This window comes from Panthera leo, chromosome B1, assembly GCF_018350215.1.
Source record: "Panthera leo isolate Ple1 chromosome B1, P.leo_Ple1_pat1.1, whole genome shotgun sequence".
In the NCBI taxonomy this organism is placed as follows: Eukaryota; Metazoa; Chordata; class Mammalia; order Carnivora; family Felidae; genus Panthera; species Panthera leo.
Genome location: NC_056682.1, coordinates 3200194 through 3221533, shown reverse-complemented (window position 1 = coordinate 3221533; position 21340 = coordinate 3200194). Strand labels below are relative to the sequence as shown.

Below are 21340 nucleotides of genomic sequence, written 5' to 3'. Positions count from 1 at the left end.
TCCTGTTTGATTAGAGACATTTATTTTGGTTGAATTGATTTTTTTCTTACACTTTTTCTATTTCGGCATGCTTTTTGTCAGCGTGTTGAATTCAGTCAATGGATTTAGTGTTTCTTTTCACTGGCTGACAGTAGCCACTATGTGACTGTTTTATTAATGCCCAATGATTGTTTCATTGAAACTTCCATTTGGTGTGACCTAGACATTAATATGCAGAGTGAAAGTTCAGTACACTTGCCAAATCTGTTTCAGCTATGCACACACTTCTTGTTGATATTCTCTTAATGTACGGTTCCTTTTGGTTTTATATATATGTATGTGTGTGTGTACGTGTGTGTGTACATATATGTATGTGTGTATATTTATGTGCATATATGTGTATGTATATGTGTGTATGTACACACACACATACACACACACATATATATCCTTTTCTATAATGTCATAGAGTTGGAATCATACAGTATGCAGCTTTTCAAGTTCTTTTTTCATGGCTTGATAAAATCGCTCATTTCTTTTTAGTGCTGAATAATATTCCATCCTATGATGTGTTTCTAAAAGAGATCGTGTGGTAAGGTACATGATAATTGAAACTAAACAATCTGAGCATTATGTGAAAGAATCAGAACATTTCTCAGCTTAGGGATGTTTCCGTGTCGATGGTGTGATGTCGTACAACCATACAGCGGTAAGAGATATCCGTCCGTCACACGGGATGACCACGGGTTCCGGATTTAGCACTCATCGTCCTGCACCTAGAGTAGGACTTCCGCTCCAGACACTAAGGGCGGTTGGTCACCCTAAGTCAGTTTTTAAAATGAAAGATACAAAATTCGATCACAGAAGAATAATTACTGTACAACGGCTGTAATATTGAAGCTGAAGTATAAATACACATTACAAGTGGCTATGGATTCTTTGAAGCAAGGTCTTACGGTGTATATACCTGTACTTGTTTGTTTAAGCAGCAAGACCTTCAAAGCAAAAGTAGAGATATTTGGCGATTCAAATAACGGTTTCCACATTTCTGTCCTGTGCAGACTCACTGGCTCCAGTGTTCCTGACCTGATTGTGAGCATGAGCAACCAGATGTGGCTGCACCTGCAGTCTGATGACAGCATCGCCTCGCCTGGATTTAAAGCTGTTTACCAAGGTATGGCCGCGACGCGCTTGCCGACCCCTGAAACCAGCATGCGTGCAGTGGTCAAGGACCATTCTCAATGCGTTAGACATAAGTAAATTTGGAATGTCACAATAACGTTTAAAAATAGGGACTGATTACTTGCAGCTTCCTTTTAATTAGAACCCTGCTTACAGTTCTTTTTGCAAAGAACTTTTAACTTGTGGAAAGCCTAGCTTGCCATGACGTGTGCCATCATTAGGTCAAAATAAAGAGCAACACTAAGTACAGAACACAAGCTATGGAACATTTTTATGCTTGTGGATATTGGCATTTTATCTCTTTTGAGAGGGAGATGTTATGGTTATGACTAAGGGAAATATTTTGAACAAAGTATGACTTCGAGTTGCGTTAATTTAATTAAGCTTCATTACATGCACACTCATACCAAAATGTGTGTGTGTGTTGTTGTTGTTGTTTATTTTTCATGGAGAACAGAAATCTACATGAACTTGGAGGAAAATACTACTCTGAGTTCTTGTGTAGGAGAAAAATAAGTGTTGTCCGGGATTTGTGAGTTATAATGACTCTGGAGATGCTGGCTTCACCTCTGAATTCACATGCAGGTGCCATTGTCTCAGCGAGTGGTTTTCCATCATGCACTATGGCTCTGTGTTCTCATAAACCAAGGCATCGTGTTTAGTCTGGCACATCTTTAAAAATATCCCCACTGTATTGCTCTACCTGCGTTGTTTCATGTGGGAGGATTTCGTAGGAAAGAGATATCTTTTAACCTTAACATACAGATTGGTATTCAAAACAACTATTGTGGAAAATTTTATAATGGAAACAGAAGTAGAAAGAACAATATAAAAAACCTGAGATCTCTATTTGTAAACTTTTATAAACCTCCCAGATATTTTGCTCTTGACTTAAGGATTGGTTTGAGATGTAGCTGCCTGGTTGTCAGCCTCCGCCCGGTCCTGCCTCTGCTCAAGTATCCTCAAATATCATTTGGGAAACGAGTGATATTCCTACTGTGCTCCCAGATACTAGACCCATCCACAAGTCTTTATTCAATAATTACCTCTTTAAAAAGTAGACTTCCGTCTTGGTTCCAAGAGAGAAAAGAAGAATTCTTTCCCACTCTGCCCCCACCCAAACAACTAGATCAACCAGCTTGCCTCTCATTTGGGGTCTTCTGAGATTTAGTTCCCATAACCCCACCTGTACATGTCTGTTTGGGAGCGGAATGGGCGGCAGTCAAAGGCATCTCTTCAGTGCCTCAGAGCACACCACAATGCTTTGGCCGATCCCTCCTGCGTTCCGGAGATGGTAAAGAATGGAGTGTGCACTAAGGGAGGGAGAGAATCATTGTCCAGAGTACAAAGAAGAAAAATGATCTTCATAGTATCCAGACCTCAGGGCACCTAGAATAGCTATAGATAGGCACATCTGTTTTACCTGGCAATACACACACACGCACACACACACACACACACACACACACACCATTTTCCTTTTGCGACACACTTTGGTGTTCTCTAGATCAACAATCAAATAGTTTGACTCAAGAAAGAAACATGAAAGAGGCTTGGGAGCATGTTAAATTCTTCATTTCGGATTATACAAATGATGGGTGCAAATCCTCTATCTTCAGTGTAGATCTTTTTTTTTTTTTTTTAATATATGAAATTTATTGTCAAATTGGTTTCCATACAACACCCAGTGCTCATCCCAAAAGGTGCCCTCCTCAATACCCATCACCCACCCTCCCTTCCCTCCCACCCCCCATCAACCCTCAGTTTGTTCTCAGTTTTTAACAGTCTCTTATGCTTTGGCTCCCTCCCACTCTAACCACTTTTTTTTTTTTTCTTCCCCTCCCCCATGGGTTTCTGTTAAGTTTCTCAGGATCCACATAAGAGTGACACCATATGGTATCTGTCTTTCTCTGTATGGCTTATTTCACTTAGCATCACACTCTCCAGTTCCATCCACGTTGCTACAAAAGGCCATATTTCATTCTTTCTCATTGCCACGTAGTATTCCCTTGTGTATATAAACCACAATTTCTTTATCCATTCATCAGTTGATGGACATTTAGGCTCTTTCCATAATTTGGCTATTGTTGAGAGTGCTGCTATAAACATTGGGGTACAAGTGCCCCTATGCATCAGTACTCCTCTTCAGTGTAGATCTTGTATGTGTTTGACAAAGAGAAAGAAATCGTTCTCTTGTGCTAAGAGGTTAAATATGTGTCCCCAGATACAATAAAATTATCTCATATTAAAAAGTTTTATAAATTAATTTATAAAACTACTTAATTATGAAACTTTAAAAGATATATTTAAGTTGTCACTTGCATACACTGCCATACATTCAATGAGCCACAAACTGATTTGAAGTTATTTTTAACAAGACTGAGAACCTGTTACTGTCTTGAATGTAAGTCAAGAGAAGTCTTTTCAAGGTCAGCCTTATACTATATGCACATGCCTGTGAACAGATAGTCGCTTTATCAAAATAACCAGGAAATTACATTTTAAACCCAATCAGGGGTACCTGGGTGGCTCAGTTGGTTAAGTGTCTGACTTCAGGTCATGATCTCACAGTTCATGAGTTCGAGCCCCACATCGGGCTCTGTGCTGACGGCTCAGAGCCTGGATCCTGCTTTGGATTCTGTGTCTCCCTCTCTCTCTGTCCCTCCCCTACTTGCACTCTGTCTCTATCTCAAAAATAAATAAATAAAAATAAATAAAATACACCCAATCAATCATATATTCTTATTAATACAAAAAAACCAATTATTACAAAGAAAGTATTTTAACTATAATCTAAGAAAATATACTGTAGCCATTTAGAATAAAGCATAAATCTGTGTTTTACCTATTTCCATTTTCAAAGTTTAAATACTTTCCGTAAGTTTCAAAATTTTAGGGAACTAAGAAATGATACAAAGTACTGTAATACAGTAAAAATGGTGGCAATTTTATTTGGATTATTTTACTCGAGGGGAGCTGTTAAAAAGAAAGAATTAATTTGTAAATTACTGTCAGGAAAACTTTTGAAGTCGGCCTTGGCAAAAAAAAAAAATATATATATATATATATATATATATATATATATATATATACATATATATATATATATATACACACACACACACGTATTATGTATATATGTGTATGTATATGTATATGTGTATATATGTATATGTGTGTGTGTGTGTGTGTGTGTCACTACTTATTTTTTCAAAGCCCAGCTCACTCTAAGTGGTTAATGGATGGAGTAGTGATCTGTGCCCATCATTTTCCTTGAACTGTTTTACTACTCAGAAAGTTGTAGGAAACTGATAATAGGGCAGGTGGTCCCTGACTCCAGACACACTTGTGAACTCTGTGTAGACAGGACACCATCGATTGTCGCCCAGTGGGTATAGATGACTTTAGGGTCTCTTATAAAACTCATGTCAGCATTGCTAATTGTCTGTGTCTCTGTTCTTTGAGTTCTCCTGTGAAATGGTTCTTCAAATGTCTTAGTGGTTCCTTCGTCAGTTGCTGAGTTTATTAAAATCTTTAACATGATATGTACATGCATGTATTGATGAAAACTAGACAGATCAATCTGCAGAGATGGGATTTTATTGTCTTCACTTTTACTCTGGGGATTTGAGCAAAGAGATAGAATGCCGTGTCTTCTAATTGTGTGCCATAGAGAATTCAGGAACCGACAAAGTGTACTGAGAAGTTATTGCATAGCAAGCCAATGAGACAGGTCATTAAAAAGCATCTTACAACCCAAAACCGTAAGCAGGGTGACAGTGACAGCGTCCTGAGCTCAAGTGAACATATCATTGTATGGCTGCACCCTCCTTGGGAGCGGAAGTAGTCGCGGCACTGGAGACTTCCGGGGTGAGGCGGGCCCAGCACCAGCATCCTTACTTACCTGTAAACTGCAAGATTCCTCCTTGGTGGAAACATCGGATGGGATGGGGAACTGATGGCTTTTCTTAATAAGGAATTCTGTTGCACACCCCACACAAAGGTTAGGACTAGAATGCACAGATAATTGCTGAATCCTTCCTGACATTTGGATATTTCGACTTGACCTTTAATTGAACTTCTCCATGACTGTACAGTTATTCAAGATAGCACAGTAGAGGTGTAATCCTTTCCACATGACCTATACTCGCTACTGCCTTTGGTGAAATCTAAGAGCCTCAGTGAAATAGCAAGCACTTCCCAACAGGGAAAATTGCAGGAATTAACTCCAGCAGTAGTAAGACACACATCCTAAGGTTTCTAGTGTGAAGCCGAGAGGGACTGGCATCCTTGCTAAACTGTGGATCCTTGACTATTAAGAAATGAAAGTATTCTCGATTAAAATATAAATATTCTTTCACGTGTCGTATTTCAGTTTGAATGACCGCACAGCATTAATTCTGACTGCATTTAGCTGTAATCAATACTCTGTTTACAATCCCAATAGTCTATTAATCACTATACCCTGAGATGTTATGGAAATGTGGACGGCCATCAACCCTTGAAAGATCTCCAGTTCAAGACCACATGTTATCTTTTGACCAAATAACGTTCCAAAGTCAGAAGGATAATGAAAACCAATAACTAATACAAGATTTGAGGATTTAAACATTCTAGAGAATGTTCTACATCAAAAGAAGACATTCGCATTCTAGAAGTTGGTATTTCCAGAGTGCTATATTAAAGTAACAATTAGTGATAAAAACCGTGTGTAAAGGTGATTGTCAAAAATATAAATAATTGCATTATTTTCTTTAAACTAATAGATATTTGTGAATTGTATTGTCAGAAAAATTCGTAGAGCTGATAATCACATATGACTTAACTTTCTAGGTGTTGATATGCGTGGTCTTAGCTAACATAGTGAGGTGTTTGAGAATACAGGATGTGAAGCCAGACTACCCTGGGTACATGCTCTCCCATCTGCTAGCTATATAACTTAGGCCGGATTATGTAAAGGGTGTCAGCTTCCTCATGTAGAAAAAGGGAGAGCATAGTAATGACATTTCCTTCATAAGTCTCTTGTTGTAGAACTCACGGCTTAAAACATGGAAATCCCATAGTACATAGAATGAGAAATGCTAGCTATTATTTTCATACACATTTTTCTTGTTAATTTTGAGATTTTTCTAGAAGTAAGGTTTTTAATTATGTAAATAAATATTAGAGCTCATGATAAAATATGTAAGGATAGTGAATGTCCTTTCTCTTCACCTTCTGACTTGGCCAGGAAACTTCCTTAAAGGCAGTGGCTCTCAGCTTTTCCTTATGTATCTTTCCAGAATTTTCAATGCACATAACACCATGTCTGAAATCTTGGCTTGTCTCTTCATCTACAAACCCCAGAGGTACCTTGATGTGCAAGAAATGCCGCATTCTCTTATTTTAAAATCAACTTGGATTTCTTTCAGAGACAACATCCTAACAGCGTGCGTGCTATGATTCGAGGGGCCCCACATTACCTGCTACCTGCCCGTCACGACCCCCCTCGCACCAAGAGGTTAAGAATTCCCCAGGTATTCTAGGGGGTACGAAAGGTTTGGGGTCCTCAGATCCTTGCATCACACTTGTTACCGTGAGACGCCCATGGCCTCTGCTGCTTTGGACAGTGCTCTCCGTCACAGGAGCTGCCTGATAGATGCTCTCCTGGTGCCCGCCCCGCACACAGTGATGTTGAGATGGTTTCATGTGGGAGAACCTCGGGTCCATCCCAGCTACCTGTGTACCACCAACACACTGGTTCTTAGTCCCGGGGGGAGCCCCACTTCTCTGTATTTGCTCCCATCTGTGACCCCATGGAGACATTGGCCCGGATGGCCTCCCCTCAACATGCCTGCATAGTATGCTTGATTAGCTCTGTCTTTAGATGAAGAGTTTGTGTTACATTAACCGATGAGGGGAGGCACAGAGGACAGCCTGGCTCTCCTTGGGAATCACAGACTTTCAAGGGGAGAACAGAGAAAAACTCGGAGGCTAAAATACAAACATGAACACCACCGATGATTCAAGAGCAGCAAAAAGAAATATCAACTAATGTAAATTATAAACATAAATTTATATATATACATATATACATATATATACATACACACACACGCACGCACACATATATATGGAGAGAGAGAGAAGAGAGACAATATGCTAACTCATAATTTACCATAAGAAAATTATTGGAGGGGCGCCTGGGTGGCTCAGTCAGTTAAACGACCAACTTCGGCTCAGGTCATGATCTCATGGTCCGTGAGTTCAAGCCCCATGTCGGGCTCTGTGCTGACAACTCAGAGCCTGGAGCCTGCTTCAGATTCTGTGTCTCCCTCTTCTCTCTATCTCTTCCTCATTTGTGCTCTCTCTCTGTCAAAACTAAGGTAAATAAACATAAAAAAAAAAAAGAAAATTATTGGAGAAAGTATCTTGTAAGGTGTAAAAAAATGACAGCGTTTTAGGGAAGTATGTTAGATATCTGAGAAAGTGATGGAGGGGAAGGGAGATATTTTGTTTAAAGGTTTATTTAAAACTTTTGTATATGTGAAAAGATATAGTTCAAAATAACCTGTTCAAAAATCCAAAAGATAAAAAAATATGATATAAATAATTATAGTGCAGCTGTCTAAAGTCATACTAACCTATTAAACAAACCGTATAAGACTTAATGTATGTATAATTATTATATAATTTTATGATTATACATATAATCTACAAATACTTAAATAATCTATATAACTCATATATATGTATGTTATAGATTTGTAAATCATATAAGCAATATATATGAAAAAATATACATATAAAGTAACACATGGAAATCTAACATAGGTTTAGTACATAGTTTTTCCACTCTATACTTTAAATTACTTATTATAAGTTACAAAAGTAACTACTGGGAATCAAAAAATGTTTTGTAAACCAATCTTACATTTAATAATACATTAAAATTACTTTTAAATATTATTATAGTATAATAGACCATACCATTGTATACATTTAAAATACGCATTCTAGCATATTGTTGTTATGGACTAGAAAGGAAAGGAAAATAATCTATTCTCAATGAAGTTCACGACCCTTTCCACTTCTAGCAGTGAGGAGGGTTGCCAAGAAGCAAACTCATTGCCTGGATATCGTGTCTGAACAGTTATGAGTTTGCTATAGTGGTGGCCCGCATTTTTCGGCTTCGCCTCCTACACTCACGTGGACTAACCGGGTCTGTTTTGTCACAGAAATAACGTTCAGTTGGTATCCGTCACACATGTTGATGAACTGCACTCCCACAAATCATGTTTTATGCAATTTGCCATAGCTATTTAAATTTTAGCAGGGGGTAAATTAAAGGAAATGTTCCCTGTGATGTGCTGCTGTGTGGTAAAAACAAGATCTATTTCAGGCTCACACTCAGAGTTATTTCAGTAAAATAATTTGAGTTCAGCATTTCTGTTTTGTACAGAAACAGAACTATCTCCTGTGTGCAGTGAACGCTTTGTAAATGGGAGTGGGTGACGATGAGCTTGGCCTTTTCTCCTGTACTCGGGCCTCTGCGTTTGTGCTGAGCGGGAAGGTGGTGCTCCATGGAGCACCGAGTACAGGGGAACAGAGGACGGTCGCACAGCAGCATGCCTGCTCTCTTGGCGGGCTCTACTACAGACACACCATGGATGTGTAATCTTCCAGATGCTTGTGATGGTTAATTTTACGTGTCACCTCGACTGGGCCAGGAGGCCCGCACACCTCATCGGACATTATTCTGGGTATGTCCGCAAGGCTGTTTTGGGAGGAGGCTAAATTTTGAATTAGTCGACTGGGTAAAGCACTCTGCCTCCCCAGTGTGGGTGGGCCTCGTCCGATCAGTCAAAGGATTGACTACAGTCATACCTTGGGGACATTGTGGGTTCGGTTCCAGACCGCCGTGATAAAACAAATATCACAGTAAGGCCAAGGCAAATGAGGTTTTTTGGTTTCTCACTGCATACCGAAGTTATGTTCACACTATACCATAATCTACTAAGTGCCTAATAGCATTAGATCTAAAAGTCAATGTTCATCTACAACTTAATTAAAAAATACTTTATTGTTAAAAAGTGCTAGCCGTCACCTCAGCTTTCGTTCGGCAAGGTATAATCACTGATTATAGATCACATAACAGATAGAATAATGAAAAAAAATGGAACTATGGCAAGATTTACCGAAATGTGACACAGACATGAAGTGAGCAAATGCTGTTAGAACAAGTGGTGCCTGTAGAAGAGCTCGACGCGTAGTTGCCACAGACGTTTAATTTGTAAAAAGTTATAACAGTAATACTGTATCTGCAAAGTATGATGAAGCGAAGCCCTGTAAAGTGAGCCTGTAGGGCAGCAGGCTGAGTGAAGGAGAGCTTGTCTCTCTGCCTGACTGGCTTTGAGCTGGAACCCGGGACCTCCATCCCCAGCATGCAGACTCGGATTTGGATTGGCTCTTACACCGTTGGGGCGCCTGGGTCTGGACATCTCAGCCTCCATAATCATGTGAGCCGATTCCTTACAGTCATCTCTGTCCATAGATCAGGTGATAGGTGGGTGGGTGGGTAGGTAGGCAGACAGATAGGATAGCTAGATATGATATATAGTTACGGTAGATAGATTCGATATGATCCGTACATATGGTAGGTAGATATGACAGATGGATATTGTCGGTAGATATGATAGATAGAAATGGTAGCTAGATATGATAGATATAGTAGATAGATATGATACATATAGTAGGTAGATAGATGATAGGTGGATAGATGGGTAGATAGATATGATAGATTTGATAGGTATGGTAACTAGATATGATAGACATATGGATATGGTAGATAGATACATATGACAGATACATAGAGGGATAGGTATGGTTGATAGATAGGATAGACAGATATGGTAGATAGGTATGATAGATAGATAGATAGATAGATAGATAGATAGATAGATAGATAGACAGATAGATATAGAGACATCCTATTGGCTGAGTTTCTCTGGGGACTCCTGACCAATACAGTATTTCTCTGCTGTATCGTTGGATTTAATCCAGTTTCTCGGCACAGATGCTTCCTCATCATCTGTGTGTCTGCGCATTTAAAAGGAGCCCACGTGAAATTAGATGCACAGTGTGTGGCCTCTGAACAGAGGACAGCCCGCCGGTCCATGTGGACCCTGAGCTCCGGCCCCTGGCCATTAGTGTGAGGGAGATACGCTACCCAGAGTCAGGCAGCAGTGTGCCTGTCAGAACAGCACAGTGGTTCCTGAAACCCTTAAGACAAGGGAAAGCTGCGTGAAGTAGCTTCAGGTAAACTTTGGTGTCAATTCTGCGCAAATCCCCAGGCGCACCTCACCGAGCAGTGCTAGCACTCAGCGTTCTTCACCACAGATATGGTCTTGTATCTCAAGTGCCCACAAAACCTTCTTCCAAGGGCCTGGTTCAAATCCACCACGAAGCAGCGTTTGTCTTGGAAGCTGAGGGTGGGTGGGGATTTGTGTGGGAGGGGACGTGCCCTGGGGGCCCCTGGAAGGGACCCGAGCAGAGAAAGGGGGACAGTGAGCAGTGCCTGGGGCCTTGGCTGCTTCTCCAGGGAGCACGGGATCCAGACAGCCTGCACCTGTTCCTCTACTGGACAAGCAGACAGGGCTTCCGTCCCCTACACTGCGGCTGGGGGTGCCCTGGGTGGGGGAGGTGATTCCTGAGGGGGTGCAGCCGGGAGGAGGGGAGGTGATTCCCGAGGGGGTGCAGCCGGGAAAGGGGGAGGTGATTTCCTGAGGGGGTGCAGCCGGGAGGAGGGGAGGTGATTCCTGAGGGGGTGCATCCAGGAGGAGGGGAGGTGATTCCTGAAGGGGTAGAGCCGGGAGGAGGGGAGGGGATTCCTGAGGGGGTGCAGCCAGGAGGGGGGGAGGTGATTCCTGAAGGGGTGCAGCCGGGAGGAGGGGAGGTGATTCCTGAAGCAGTGCAGCCAGGGGGGATGATTCCCGAGGGGGTGCAGCCGGGAAAGGGGGAGGTGATTTCCTGAGGGGGTGCAGCCGGGAAAGGGGGAGGTGATTCCTGAGGGGGTGCAGCCAGGGGGGGTGATTCCCGAGGGGGTGCAGCCGGGGGCAGGGAGGTGATTCACGAGGGGGTGCAGCCAGGAGCGGGGGAGGTGATTCCTGAGGGAGTGCAGCCAGGAGGGGGGGAGGTGGTTCCTGAAGCAGTGCAGCCAGGGGGGATGATTCCCGAGGGGGTGCAGTGGGGAGCCTCGCAACCAGAGCATGACAGCCTTGTTCTGCGGAGGATGTTCAGGTGGGACAGTGTGGGGTCTGCCCTCGGCTCTGCCCACCCGGGAACCGCTTTTCCAGGAGTCCACTTGGTCTCATTTCCTAGGAAAACTCACATCCTCACTCCGCCCTCCTCTCCTGCCCCCACTGAATCCCCCTCTCCTTGTGTCGCAGGCTCTCTGCTGCTCTAGGTGGCTGATGAGGCAGGGAGACCCAGACCCACCTCCCTGAGGGTCTCGGTGCCCGATCACCCCTCTCACTCATGCCTTGTTTATCCTATGTGGGCAAGGGGACACAAAGACATACCCCCCCCCGGCCCCCGCCATGGGCCCCTGTGTGCCGAGGGACGGGTGTCCTTCCCTTCTCTCACTGTGTACAGCACTCCGCCCCTTTCTTTGCTCGTGTTTGGGGCGATGACCCCCCAGGTATGAAGGCTTTTTCCTTGCTGGCTAATCCTTGGCATGGAGCTCTTGCAGGGACGGTGCAGCAGGTAGGGCGCCAAATGTAATGGGGCCCTTCCTGTCTCCGCTGCTGAAACATTTTCCCCAAGAACCTGGACCCGCCGAGCCTGTACACCTGGGAGCGTCGGTCCTGGGATGAGGGGAGGAAGCTATTCCTGCTTCCACTGCTCCGTTCCCGGGCCCGTGTTCTCCACCCACGGGGGATCAGCACATGTAGGGTCGTTGATTTCCGGTGGTCACCTTGTCCCGGAGAATGGAGTCCCATCCGCATCGTGTCGTCTCCAAGCTGGCTTCACAGCGATGCCTTTGGAGGGACATCTGCCACTCTGCCAGGCAGAGAGCTTCTCAGCTTCGTGGTGTGTGGCCGGACCAGTGGGCTCCATATGTGTCCCCACCGGTGGCTCCTTCTCTGATGTAAAGTGAGTCCTCTGAGCCAGTTCCCAGAGAGGCCCACAGCTGGGAGCACACGACTGCATGTCTGCAATATAGAACAAGCCCTAGCAAGGGAAAATACCCCGCCGCATGGGGAACTCAAGTGTAAATTTTACTCTCCTCCCTGTGGGCTTCCTTGAGGCTTTACAGTGATTTAACATCCTGAAGAACAAACTTATTGTATTTTCATCAACACCCCTGAAATAAAATTGGCCATGCCCCAGGCCTTCTGCCCTTGGGACCAGAAGCAGGGTTGTGTACTTTCCTGGTGCCCAGCCATTGCTTCTGGAATGCCACTTTGATGTTCCCATCGTCCTGGCCTGAAACTCACATGGGCCAGTGTGTCCATTCTTATCTGACCTCGGCCAGCCACCGGCTCATTTCCCTGCATTCTTTAAGGATTTGAGCCGCAGGTTCGTAAGTGTTGATTTTGTGTCATTTATTCTCAGCAGTGTCCGTGGTAGATGGCCCCATTCTCTCTTCTTCATGGATTTCTGCCAGGCCCGTCTCATAAATAGCCTCCTATCGTATGGGGTGGACTCTAAGGGAGTCCTCCTCTGCATCTGTCCTAGCTGGTCACGGAAGTGTCACAGTGCCTTCCTGCTTGCTCGCCCCTCCTAATCCGCACGCACCACTAGCCCGGTCCAAATCACCTGTACTATCACGTGATAACACAGACACATATTTTGTAGGTCATATGTATCCCGGACTGTATTCTTATAATAAACTAAGTTAAATAAAATGTAATGAAGAAAGTCATATGGAAGATAAAATAAATTTACAGTACTTTACTGTATTAAGAAAAAAAGAATCCATGTATAAGTGGATCCTTGAAGTTCAAACTCACACTGTTCAAGGGTCAGCTGGATAAGCAAACGAAGTGAATTAATAGCGAGGTGGCCGAAGCCACAGCTAATGCCTGGATTGTTTAGATATTGGTAGTATCATGTTGGGTCATTTGACCCTTGTTAATAATCTTAGGTCCACACCAGTTTCTTTTGTAAAGAATTTAATTTAGGCTTTACAAGTTTTGTGGAATTCTAGTGTCAGAGAGGAACGAAATCCACACCCAGCATAGACTCTTTCTGGTCATTGGTGCTACTGTGAAGCAGAAACACACAGATCTGCCCATATGTTTCCTGCCTCACTCTCTCGTGTTTGCACTCCTGCTTCCTTGGTTCCTAGTCCCTGAGCACATAGCTGCCCTCCACTAGGTTCCCGTTGCCTCCTTTCCCTGGACTACCCATAAATTCCAGGTGCCCGCCATGTTTTGGTGGCACCTTGCGGCAAGGTGATGCATTTGTGCACCGGGTGCGCAGTATTTAGACTTCTCTTCAGTGTTATCTGCTTCTCCCACTGGGGCGTGGGTTCAGGCCACCCGGAAGTCTTCGTAAGATGCGAATCAAGGCTGAGGCAGGGGACATGCTTTAAGACTCCACAGTCTGGGTTGCTAATACTGTGCACTGCAAGGATGAGAAGTAGGGGTACAAGTCCTAGAATATCATGGCCTCTGTGTCCCCCAAGTCAGCATGGGCTACCATGCCCTCTGTGCCCCAGGAGTCCGCATGGACTTTCATGGCCCCTGTGCCCCCCAAGTCAGCATGGACTGTCACGGCCTCTGTGCCCCCCAAGTCAGCATGGACTGTCACGGCCTCTGTATTACACACACACACACACACACACACACACACACACACACACCCCAGTGTCGCCTGTCTCTCCTTCCCATCCCATGTTCCACTGGCAGCTGGTCTGCCCTCCCTGGTGCCCAACCGCAGCCATTGAGATGAACCTGATTCCTCACCCTTTTCCAGACTGCCGGTCTCCGCAAGAGCTGCACCGTGCCGATGCCACATCGGCCACGCCCCTACCTTACTATCTGTGCCATTGCCCCTCCCCTGCCAGGTCCCCTCCCTCCCTCTGCCTGGACACATTCTCCCCACCCTTCAAGGCCTTCATGTTGAGTGCTGCCAGGTGTGAGGCTTTTCCTGGCACAGCTCACGGGGACTGAGTGTTCCCTCTAGAGTTCTCCAATAGCCCTGGCTCATGACTTCCTTCCGCCAAGAGAACATCCGTAAGAGTCAGCGTCTTGTGCGTCCTCCAGTCCTTGAGAAAAGAAATCCATTTTATTCAGTTTTCTGTCTCCGGACTATACCAGCATACGCAGCGTCTTCACCTTGGTAAGCAAACAAAAGTGTGTTGTGCTGTAATGGATGTAATGCACACAGTGAAGTCATTTCAGATTTGGAGAGCTCATCCCCTCCGCTCATACGCACTAGCCTTCAGGCGGGTGTGAGTCGTGTATTCGGTATTGAGATACACTTCTCCTGGGAACCTGCATTTTAGAATCAACAGAGAAGACTGTTTGGGGGAATGATAAGCAAATGAGGAAAACAGAATAAAGTTGATATTTTATACAATGTAAGTAAGAGAGATCGAGTGCAAAATACATGCAATTTCTAATTCAGTGTATTAATACATTCATGTTGTGTTAATACCTCGATCTTACAGTTCTGCAAATGAGTTGAAGCCACATATCATAGTTGTCCGCCTTACAGCTTGATGGGGTTTTTTCTTCTTAAATCCTTTCCTCTCTTGAATATGCCTGCCATCTTTTAAATCTTTGGTTGTCCTATTCTTGCCGGGTTACTTTTCATTTGTTTTTTTTCATTTTTACTACTATAAAAAAATTGAAGCCTAAGTTGGTATTAATCGAAATGGTTAGTTTTTGAACATTTATTGTGTAGTGTTTATATAAGTATGTATATATCTCATGTTTTCATTTATGCTAATGTACATATATGTATATGTTTTATATGTCTATTAATATATATATGTATATAGTATCTGAAAATGCTGAAACCATTCTCTGCTAAAAACTACTTACACATAATCATTCATAGAATTTTTTCTAGTAGACTTTTTTTTCTCTGATAATATGAAATTTAGAGCAAGATTGGGTTAATGTTGAGTGTATATGGGAACTTTTGATTATAAGTCTCCCCAGGTGAGGGGGGTGCTAGGCATTTTGACAATAGAGTCAGAAGTCAGCGTGCTTAGAGCTTACCTGGTTTAGAGAAACAGTTTCGTTAGTCATAGTTCATACCATTTTCCTTGTGTACGAAACAGGAGTTACAGAAGAAATGCTTACAGTTCATAGAAACAATTTTGTGATTGCTTCTAAAAATACTGGTAGCCTCCTTTGGCTTGCTAATTCCATAGTTTAGGAATTCAACTAAGAAAAAAAACCAAATTCATTTTATCACATCATTTTATAGACAGTGAGAGCCATATATTGATGTTAGAACAGAGTGAGCTTAAAGATAGACAATACAAGTGTGCTTGTATTGCTACTTTACCTTTGCAAAGCTCCTCTAGAGGATATGTGTAAGTTTGTGGGTGGGGAACAAAGTGGTGTGCATAAAAACAATGTAGACAAATGAGAAAAATGGCGTATCAGCTGACAGATGTGTTATTTCAAGCACCTTTGTTGGAAACTTCTTCATCAGGTAGCTCTCAAATTTTACCAAAATTGTTACTATAGGTGAGAATGAAAATTACACCTATAAAACAACTCTTGGGATGAAGTTTTTTTAAAGCATTATTTAGTGAAATATATATGTGATATGTATATTTTATATATATAGTCTATATATATATTATATATATATATACGCTGAAGTTATTATTTATATATGTACTGACGTGTATATGAAATGAAACATATGTATTTTATATAGTCTGTTTTATATATATAGGTAAATACATAGATAAATATATATAAATATATATAGGCTGAAGTAATTATATATATTATATACACATATAATATACACAGGCTGTTTTATAATATAGGAGCTATATATTATAGAATATCTATATTATATATAGATATATCTATATTATATATAGAAATATATATGTTATATATATATAATTTATAGAAAGCAAAAAATTGCGATAATTTGGTTAGAAATTTTAGTTTAAACAATGTAGTAGCCAAACTTATCAATAATTGAGTGTTAGGGGCTGAAGTAATTTGGTTACAGGTGTGTGTTGTATTGTTGCCATTGTTTTCCTGCTGGGAAATTGCACACTGACCCAACCAGGGCTTACGTGTCCTACCTCTGGACCAACAGGATTCACATGCGCTATTATTAAAACAAAATAAATACAAACACACGACAGTAACAAAACTGCATGCTGGAACAGTGTTGAGCTTAAGGTCATTATTCATGTTGTTGACATCGAGTGGGTCGAAGGATCTGTGTAACAATACGCCGACATTCAGAACTGCCCGTCTTGAATAAAAATGTTTATCAGGAGAACCACCTACTCCAAGTTTCTAGTTTTTCCTGGGTTACACGTTGTGAGTAATTTATAAATTACTGATGTGAAATATTTGACTGTATCAGTAGTATGAGCCAGGAGAGCGGATGGTGCAGTACAAGAGGACATTCGGTTATGATGGGGAGATGTGACACTTAAATTCTAGGTTTAGGGGCTCATGAGCTTGGGCTGCAGTGAGACATAGTGGCAGTTAGTTAGGGGTTATGAGCTGGGCTCAGACAGTTATGGGACTGGTGTGGGAAACATTTGCCATCAGTATCTGCCCCGGTAGGAACCCACGTGTTGTGGATGATGAACCACACAAAGGGTTGTGGAATCATTGAAGGTAGCAATGTGTGCTTCTAGATTATATCGTAGCTCTAGAAGGGACATCACATTTCTATTTTTCTACTGGGCACATGTACTGTCTTCCTACCTTTTCAGGCATTGTGAGTGTTCGAATGTAAAACCTTGTCTGACGTTGTCACCACCTGGATTCTAGAGCCAGATCCAATGGTATTCCGTTGGCTGAAAGGTTTTTTTTCCTTTGTTCTTCAGTGACCCCACAAACTATGTATATATATTTTTTTGTTCCATATTCCTGCTTCCTTTACAATTTTAGTGATCGGAGCAAAGTAGAGTCCTTGTGGGGCTTACTAAATTGTGTTGATTTAAAAATGGAAAACGTTGTACTTTATTGATTCCAAAGTTGTAAGTGGAACTAGTTTTTCTTCCTCTAAATATATCCTGCATTTTAAGCCTCATACATTCGCTAGGGCTCTCAGCCAGGAGTGTCTTTCCATCACGTTTGGTTCTTTGTGACTCAGCTCAAAAGCATTCTCTCTGAGATGTATTTTTTTAATCTATCAGCATGTGTAGCTCCGTTTGGGGAAGGGGCTTTTCTGTAGGGAATTAGGAGCCAGCATAAAGGGGATTCATGCAAAGTGAGGTGAACGAGAACAAAAGCTATCTGGGGAAAGCAGGCTGCTCCATACTTTGGTGGGAAGGTTCCAGAAGAGTAGCAGATCCCGGGACAGGATCATGCCGAGGACAGAACTTGAGCCAAGAGATGTGAGCTAGAGCTCCAGTTTTTCGTCCGTTTGCTCTGCGTTTCTATGGCCCCTGATAGCCCCATCTCCAGTGAGAAGTGGGCACAGATTCCCCTGCAGGCTCTTCTCCCAGCTCTGGAAAAATAGAAATCAACAGTTCCATGAATATTTGGTTTCTTTGGGACACTGATTCCAGGAATGATTAACAAGCCAAAAGAGAGGTGATTGCTACCTCTGATAATGAAATCCCTCCTCTGGGAATACGTCAGTGCCAAGATGGAAATGGGGAGACAAGGTAGCTAGGTTGTCAACAGTAGGGAACAGTTGAACGATGCCTAGAATAAAACTTTGCCAAGCACGGGACAGAGTAGCTCAGAGATGCTTACGTGCCAAGTGCTCCCTACATTTTATCAGAGAAGGGGAGAGATCCGTTTGTAACCACAGGCTCAAGTAGGAGGAAGATGGTTCCGGAGGGTCATGACTCGGTTTGCTTGAGGTCATACAGTCAGGTGGGCCATGGACGAGTGAGGCACATCTTTGGACCAGAGCTGAGGACAGGCCGAGGGGCAGACACCCCCAGCCAACTTCTGTGACGGTAGTAAATCCTGACAGGCAGGATGTATGGATGAAAATGGAAGTCAGAAAATCAGATGATTTTCTGAATGTCGTATGGTCACAAGGGAAGGGCAGGTCCTGAAGAACACTGCAGAGAGTTGCTTCCCCATCTCCCCAGCCCCGTGACTTTTTCTCTGCCGTCAGAAGGCTTGCTTGCAGTGGGGTCACATTAGTCCCAGACCAGAGCAACTGGGACTCTCTTGAAGTACTGAATGTTGAAAATAACTTGAAACTTTCCAACTGAAGGCCTGAAATATTATTTTCCCTGTTCTCATATGAATTCTTTTGCTTAATTTCTCTTTGCTACAGAGAGCAGATAGAATGAGAAAGAGAAGTTTCCCTTCCCCGGCACCATATATCCCAAGGCACTGGAGGAACTTGGGTGGCATGTGACTTGGGCAGAGCCAACCAGTTATATACTGTAGTGTGATACAGGAGTGCACAGAGGGAAAATCGGGAGAAAGACAGGAAAATAGAGAGTTTGGCTGATGAGATTTCTAATGAATTTGGTCTCTTAAGTATTTTTCAGACTAGGTCCAATTTGTTTTCGTCTTCTGTCTAAAGTTCTTCAGATTTATACCATTGGAATGCAAATAATTTGAAACTTTTTGTTTGTTTGTTTATTTGTTTTTCTTATTCCTTGAAACAATCCCAAAGGTTAATTGCATCCTGAGTGCTTCCAACACTGCCTTCTGCTGCATGGACTTGAGTGTTGGGACAGAGAGGGTGTGGGCAGAATATGCATTTTCATGGGATTCTTCCCCATTTGCTTGGAAGTGAACTTTCACCAGCACCCCCACCGATAACAACTTTGATTTCTGTTTACATGCAATCGTTCATGTTCGCTGTAACTTGTTCTTACTGGGTTTCCTGCATCTTTCTTTTCTTTTTCTGGAGAAGTTAGTTTACTAACATTAGTGAAGGGTCTTCTTTTGGAATACAATTACACCTGAATGACTGTTCCAAAATCAGTGCAGAGAGGACAAGGGGAGCCACCCAACTGTATCCTGCAAAAATGTGACGGAGGAAGTTAGTGATCATTGCCTGATATGTACCTATAACCTCCATAATGGCTCACTTGGCTCTGGGCACATAGTAGGTCTCTGCCTGGGGTGGGGGCTGGGGCCACTGAAGGCCGTGCGTGCCCCCCACCGGCTCCCCTGTGACCCCACCCGACACTCCCCACTTCTTGGCACGCAGTCCCTTTATTCACAACGAACAGGCTTATGACGACCACTGCGAACCTTCACTTTCCTTCAAAGCTTCGCTCCTTAAATCTACACTATGTTTCCCCCCCTAGATCTCAGTCAACAAAAAGGGCTCGTGTTTTCTGCAACCGGCACTCCTTCAGGATCTCTCCTTCACAGACATCCTTCATCTGCACACATCCTTCCTTTCCACTGGCCTCAGAGAAGGCTGAGTGGACAACTCGTGTCCCCGGAGGGTCTCCTGCTGGATTTTCTTGTCCCCTTCGAGGGCTGGCTTATGAAGCAGACACCAGAATGCTTCTCTTGCTCATTGTCCTGTCCTCATGATTTATTCTCATTCAGGCCCCTTCCTGCCTCACTTAGAGGAAGGAAGGCAGCATCATTCTAGTGCTATCTTAGCCTTCAACCTTGTTTTGTAAAAAGTGTTCTCTGTAAAAAGCTCTGTTGGTCACGGTGGACAGACGTTCATCTCTAGCCAGCTTTTGGAAGTTTGAATGACGTCGGCTCAGGACCCTCTTTCAGCTTTCCAGCTCTGCATTTCTCAGCACTGCATTCTCAGAGAGGGCGCTCTGTGCGACGCAAAAGAAAAAGAAAACTTTGCATTCGGCTTGTCTGAGCTGCTCTGGTCCTAGTTCACAGTCCCACAGAACTGAAGGGAAGACACCTTCTCTGACATCAGGCTCAGTCCCCAGAGTGACTCAGTGGACCTGCCTGGGAGAGGTTCTGACCATCACCTCCTGGGTCCCCTCCAGGAAGAATCTGACCGGCCGTCTCCGGTTACCGGTCACCCCTGAAGCAGGGGCAGCACGTGCTCCCAGCCGCGTGGTTGCTGCGGCCACCCATTCAAAAGGACTGGGGCAGACCGGTTTGCAAAAGGAGAACCTGAGCAGCAAAGAACAAATAATTTTTATTTTTGTTAATGTTTATTTACCTTTGAGAGAGACAGAGAGAGACAGAGTGCTAGAGGGGAGGGGCAGAGAGAGAGGGAGACACAGAATCCCAAGCAGGCTCCAGGCTCTGAGCTGTGAGCACAGAGCCCAATGGCGAGATCGAACTCCCAAACCGTGAGATCATGCCCTGAGCTGAAGTCGGGTGCTTAACCGATTGAGCCACGCAGGTGCCCCAGAACAAATACATCTTTAAAAGAGACCAAAAATCAGATGTTCGCTACGTGACCCTACAGAAACCTCTGACCTTTTCTGTCTCCTGATGAACCGTGGCCCCCCATTGCCTACAGGGCTACAGACAAAATGCTTACTGGGCATTTCCGAGCCATTTGTAATCAGAGCCCCTCTGCCCCTAAATATTTTGATTTCTGCTTCATCTTTGAATACTACCTGATGTAGTGTATCTTTGAAAAAAACATAAGCCATTGTCCTTTTTTTTTTTTTTTCTCTTTTGTTCATTCTGTACCCTTTTTCTGGGACTCTGCTATTCATCTTCACCGCTAAGTTTAGCATTTCATCAAAATGCTGAATTCTGTTGGAATTTGTGTCACGAGAAGAAAATGTGCTACTATTTTTCGCTAATTTGTGTTTGATCGACACAGAGTCACTTTGGTGTATCATTTTTCTTTTCTGCTGAGATCCTTTCATCATTTTATTGGGGCCTGGCATTCTTTGATCATTTCTATTGCTGTTTTGATGTTTTTAAATCCTCTTAGTAATGAGGTACTCAGACTAGAACAACTGATGCTGTGCAGCATTTTAGTTTTATTAAGAATGTTCTGCCTTCCTGAAGATGAATTCACATATTACCTTCTTTTTTTCTTTACATCTTCACCTCTTTAATAACAAGCCATTATGTGCAAGCAGACGGCGGGCTAATCATTT

General features: G+C 43.1%; 1 protein-coding gene across 1 annotated transcript in view; it reads left to right on the top strand.

Moving 5' to 3' along the window:
* CSMD1 (CUB and Sushi multiple domains 1) overlaps nt 1–21340 on the top strand; it is a 681511-nt gene that overhangs the window by 225201 nt on the left and 434970 nt on the right. The window contains 1 exon segment of the mRNA XM_042934172.1: nt 1041–1153. Coding sequence (XP_042790106.1) covers nt 1041–1153 — 113 coding nt within the window.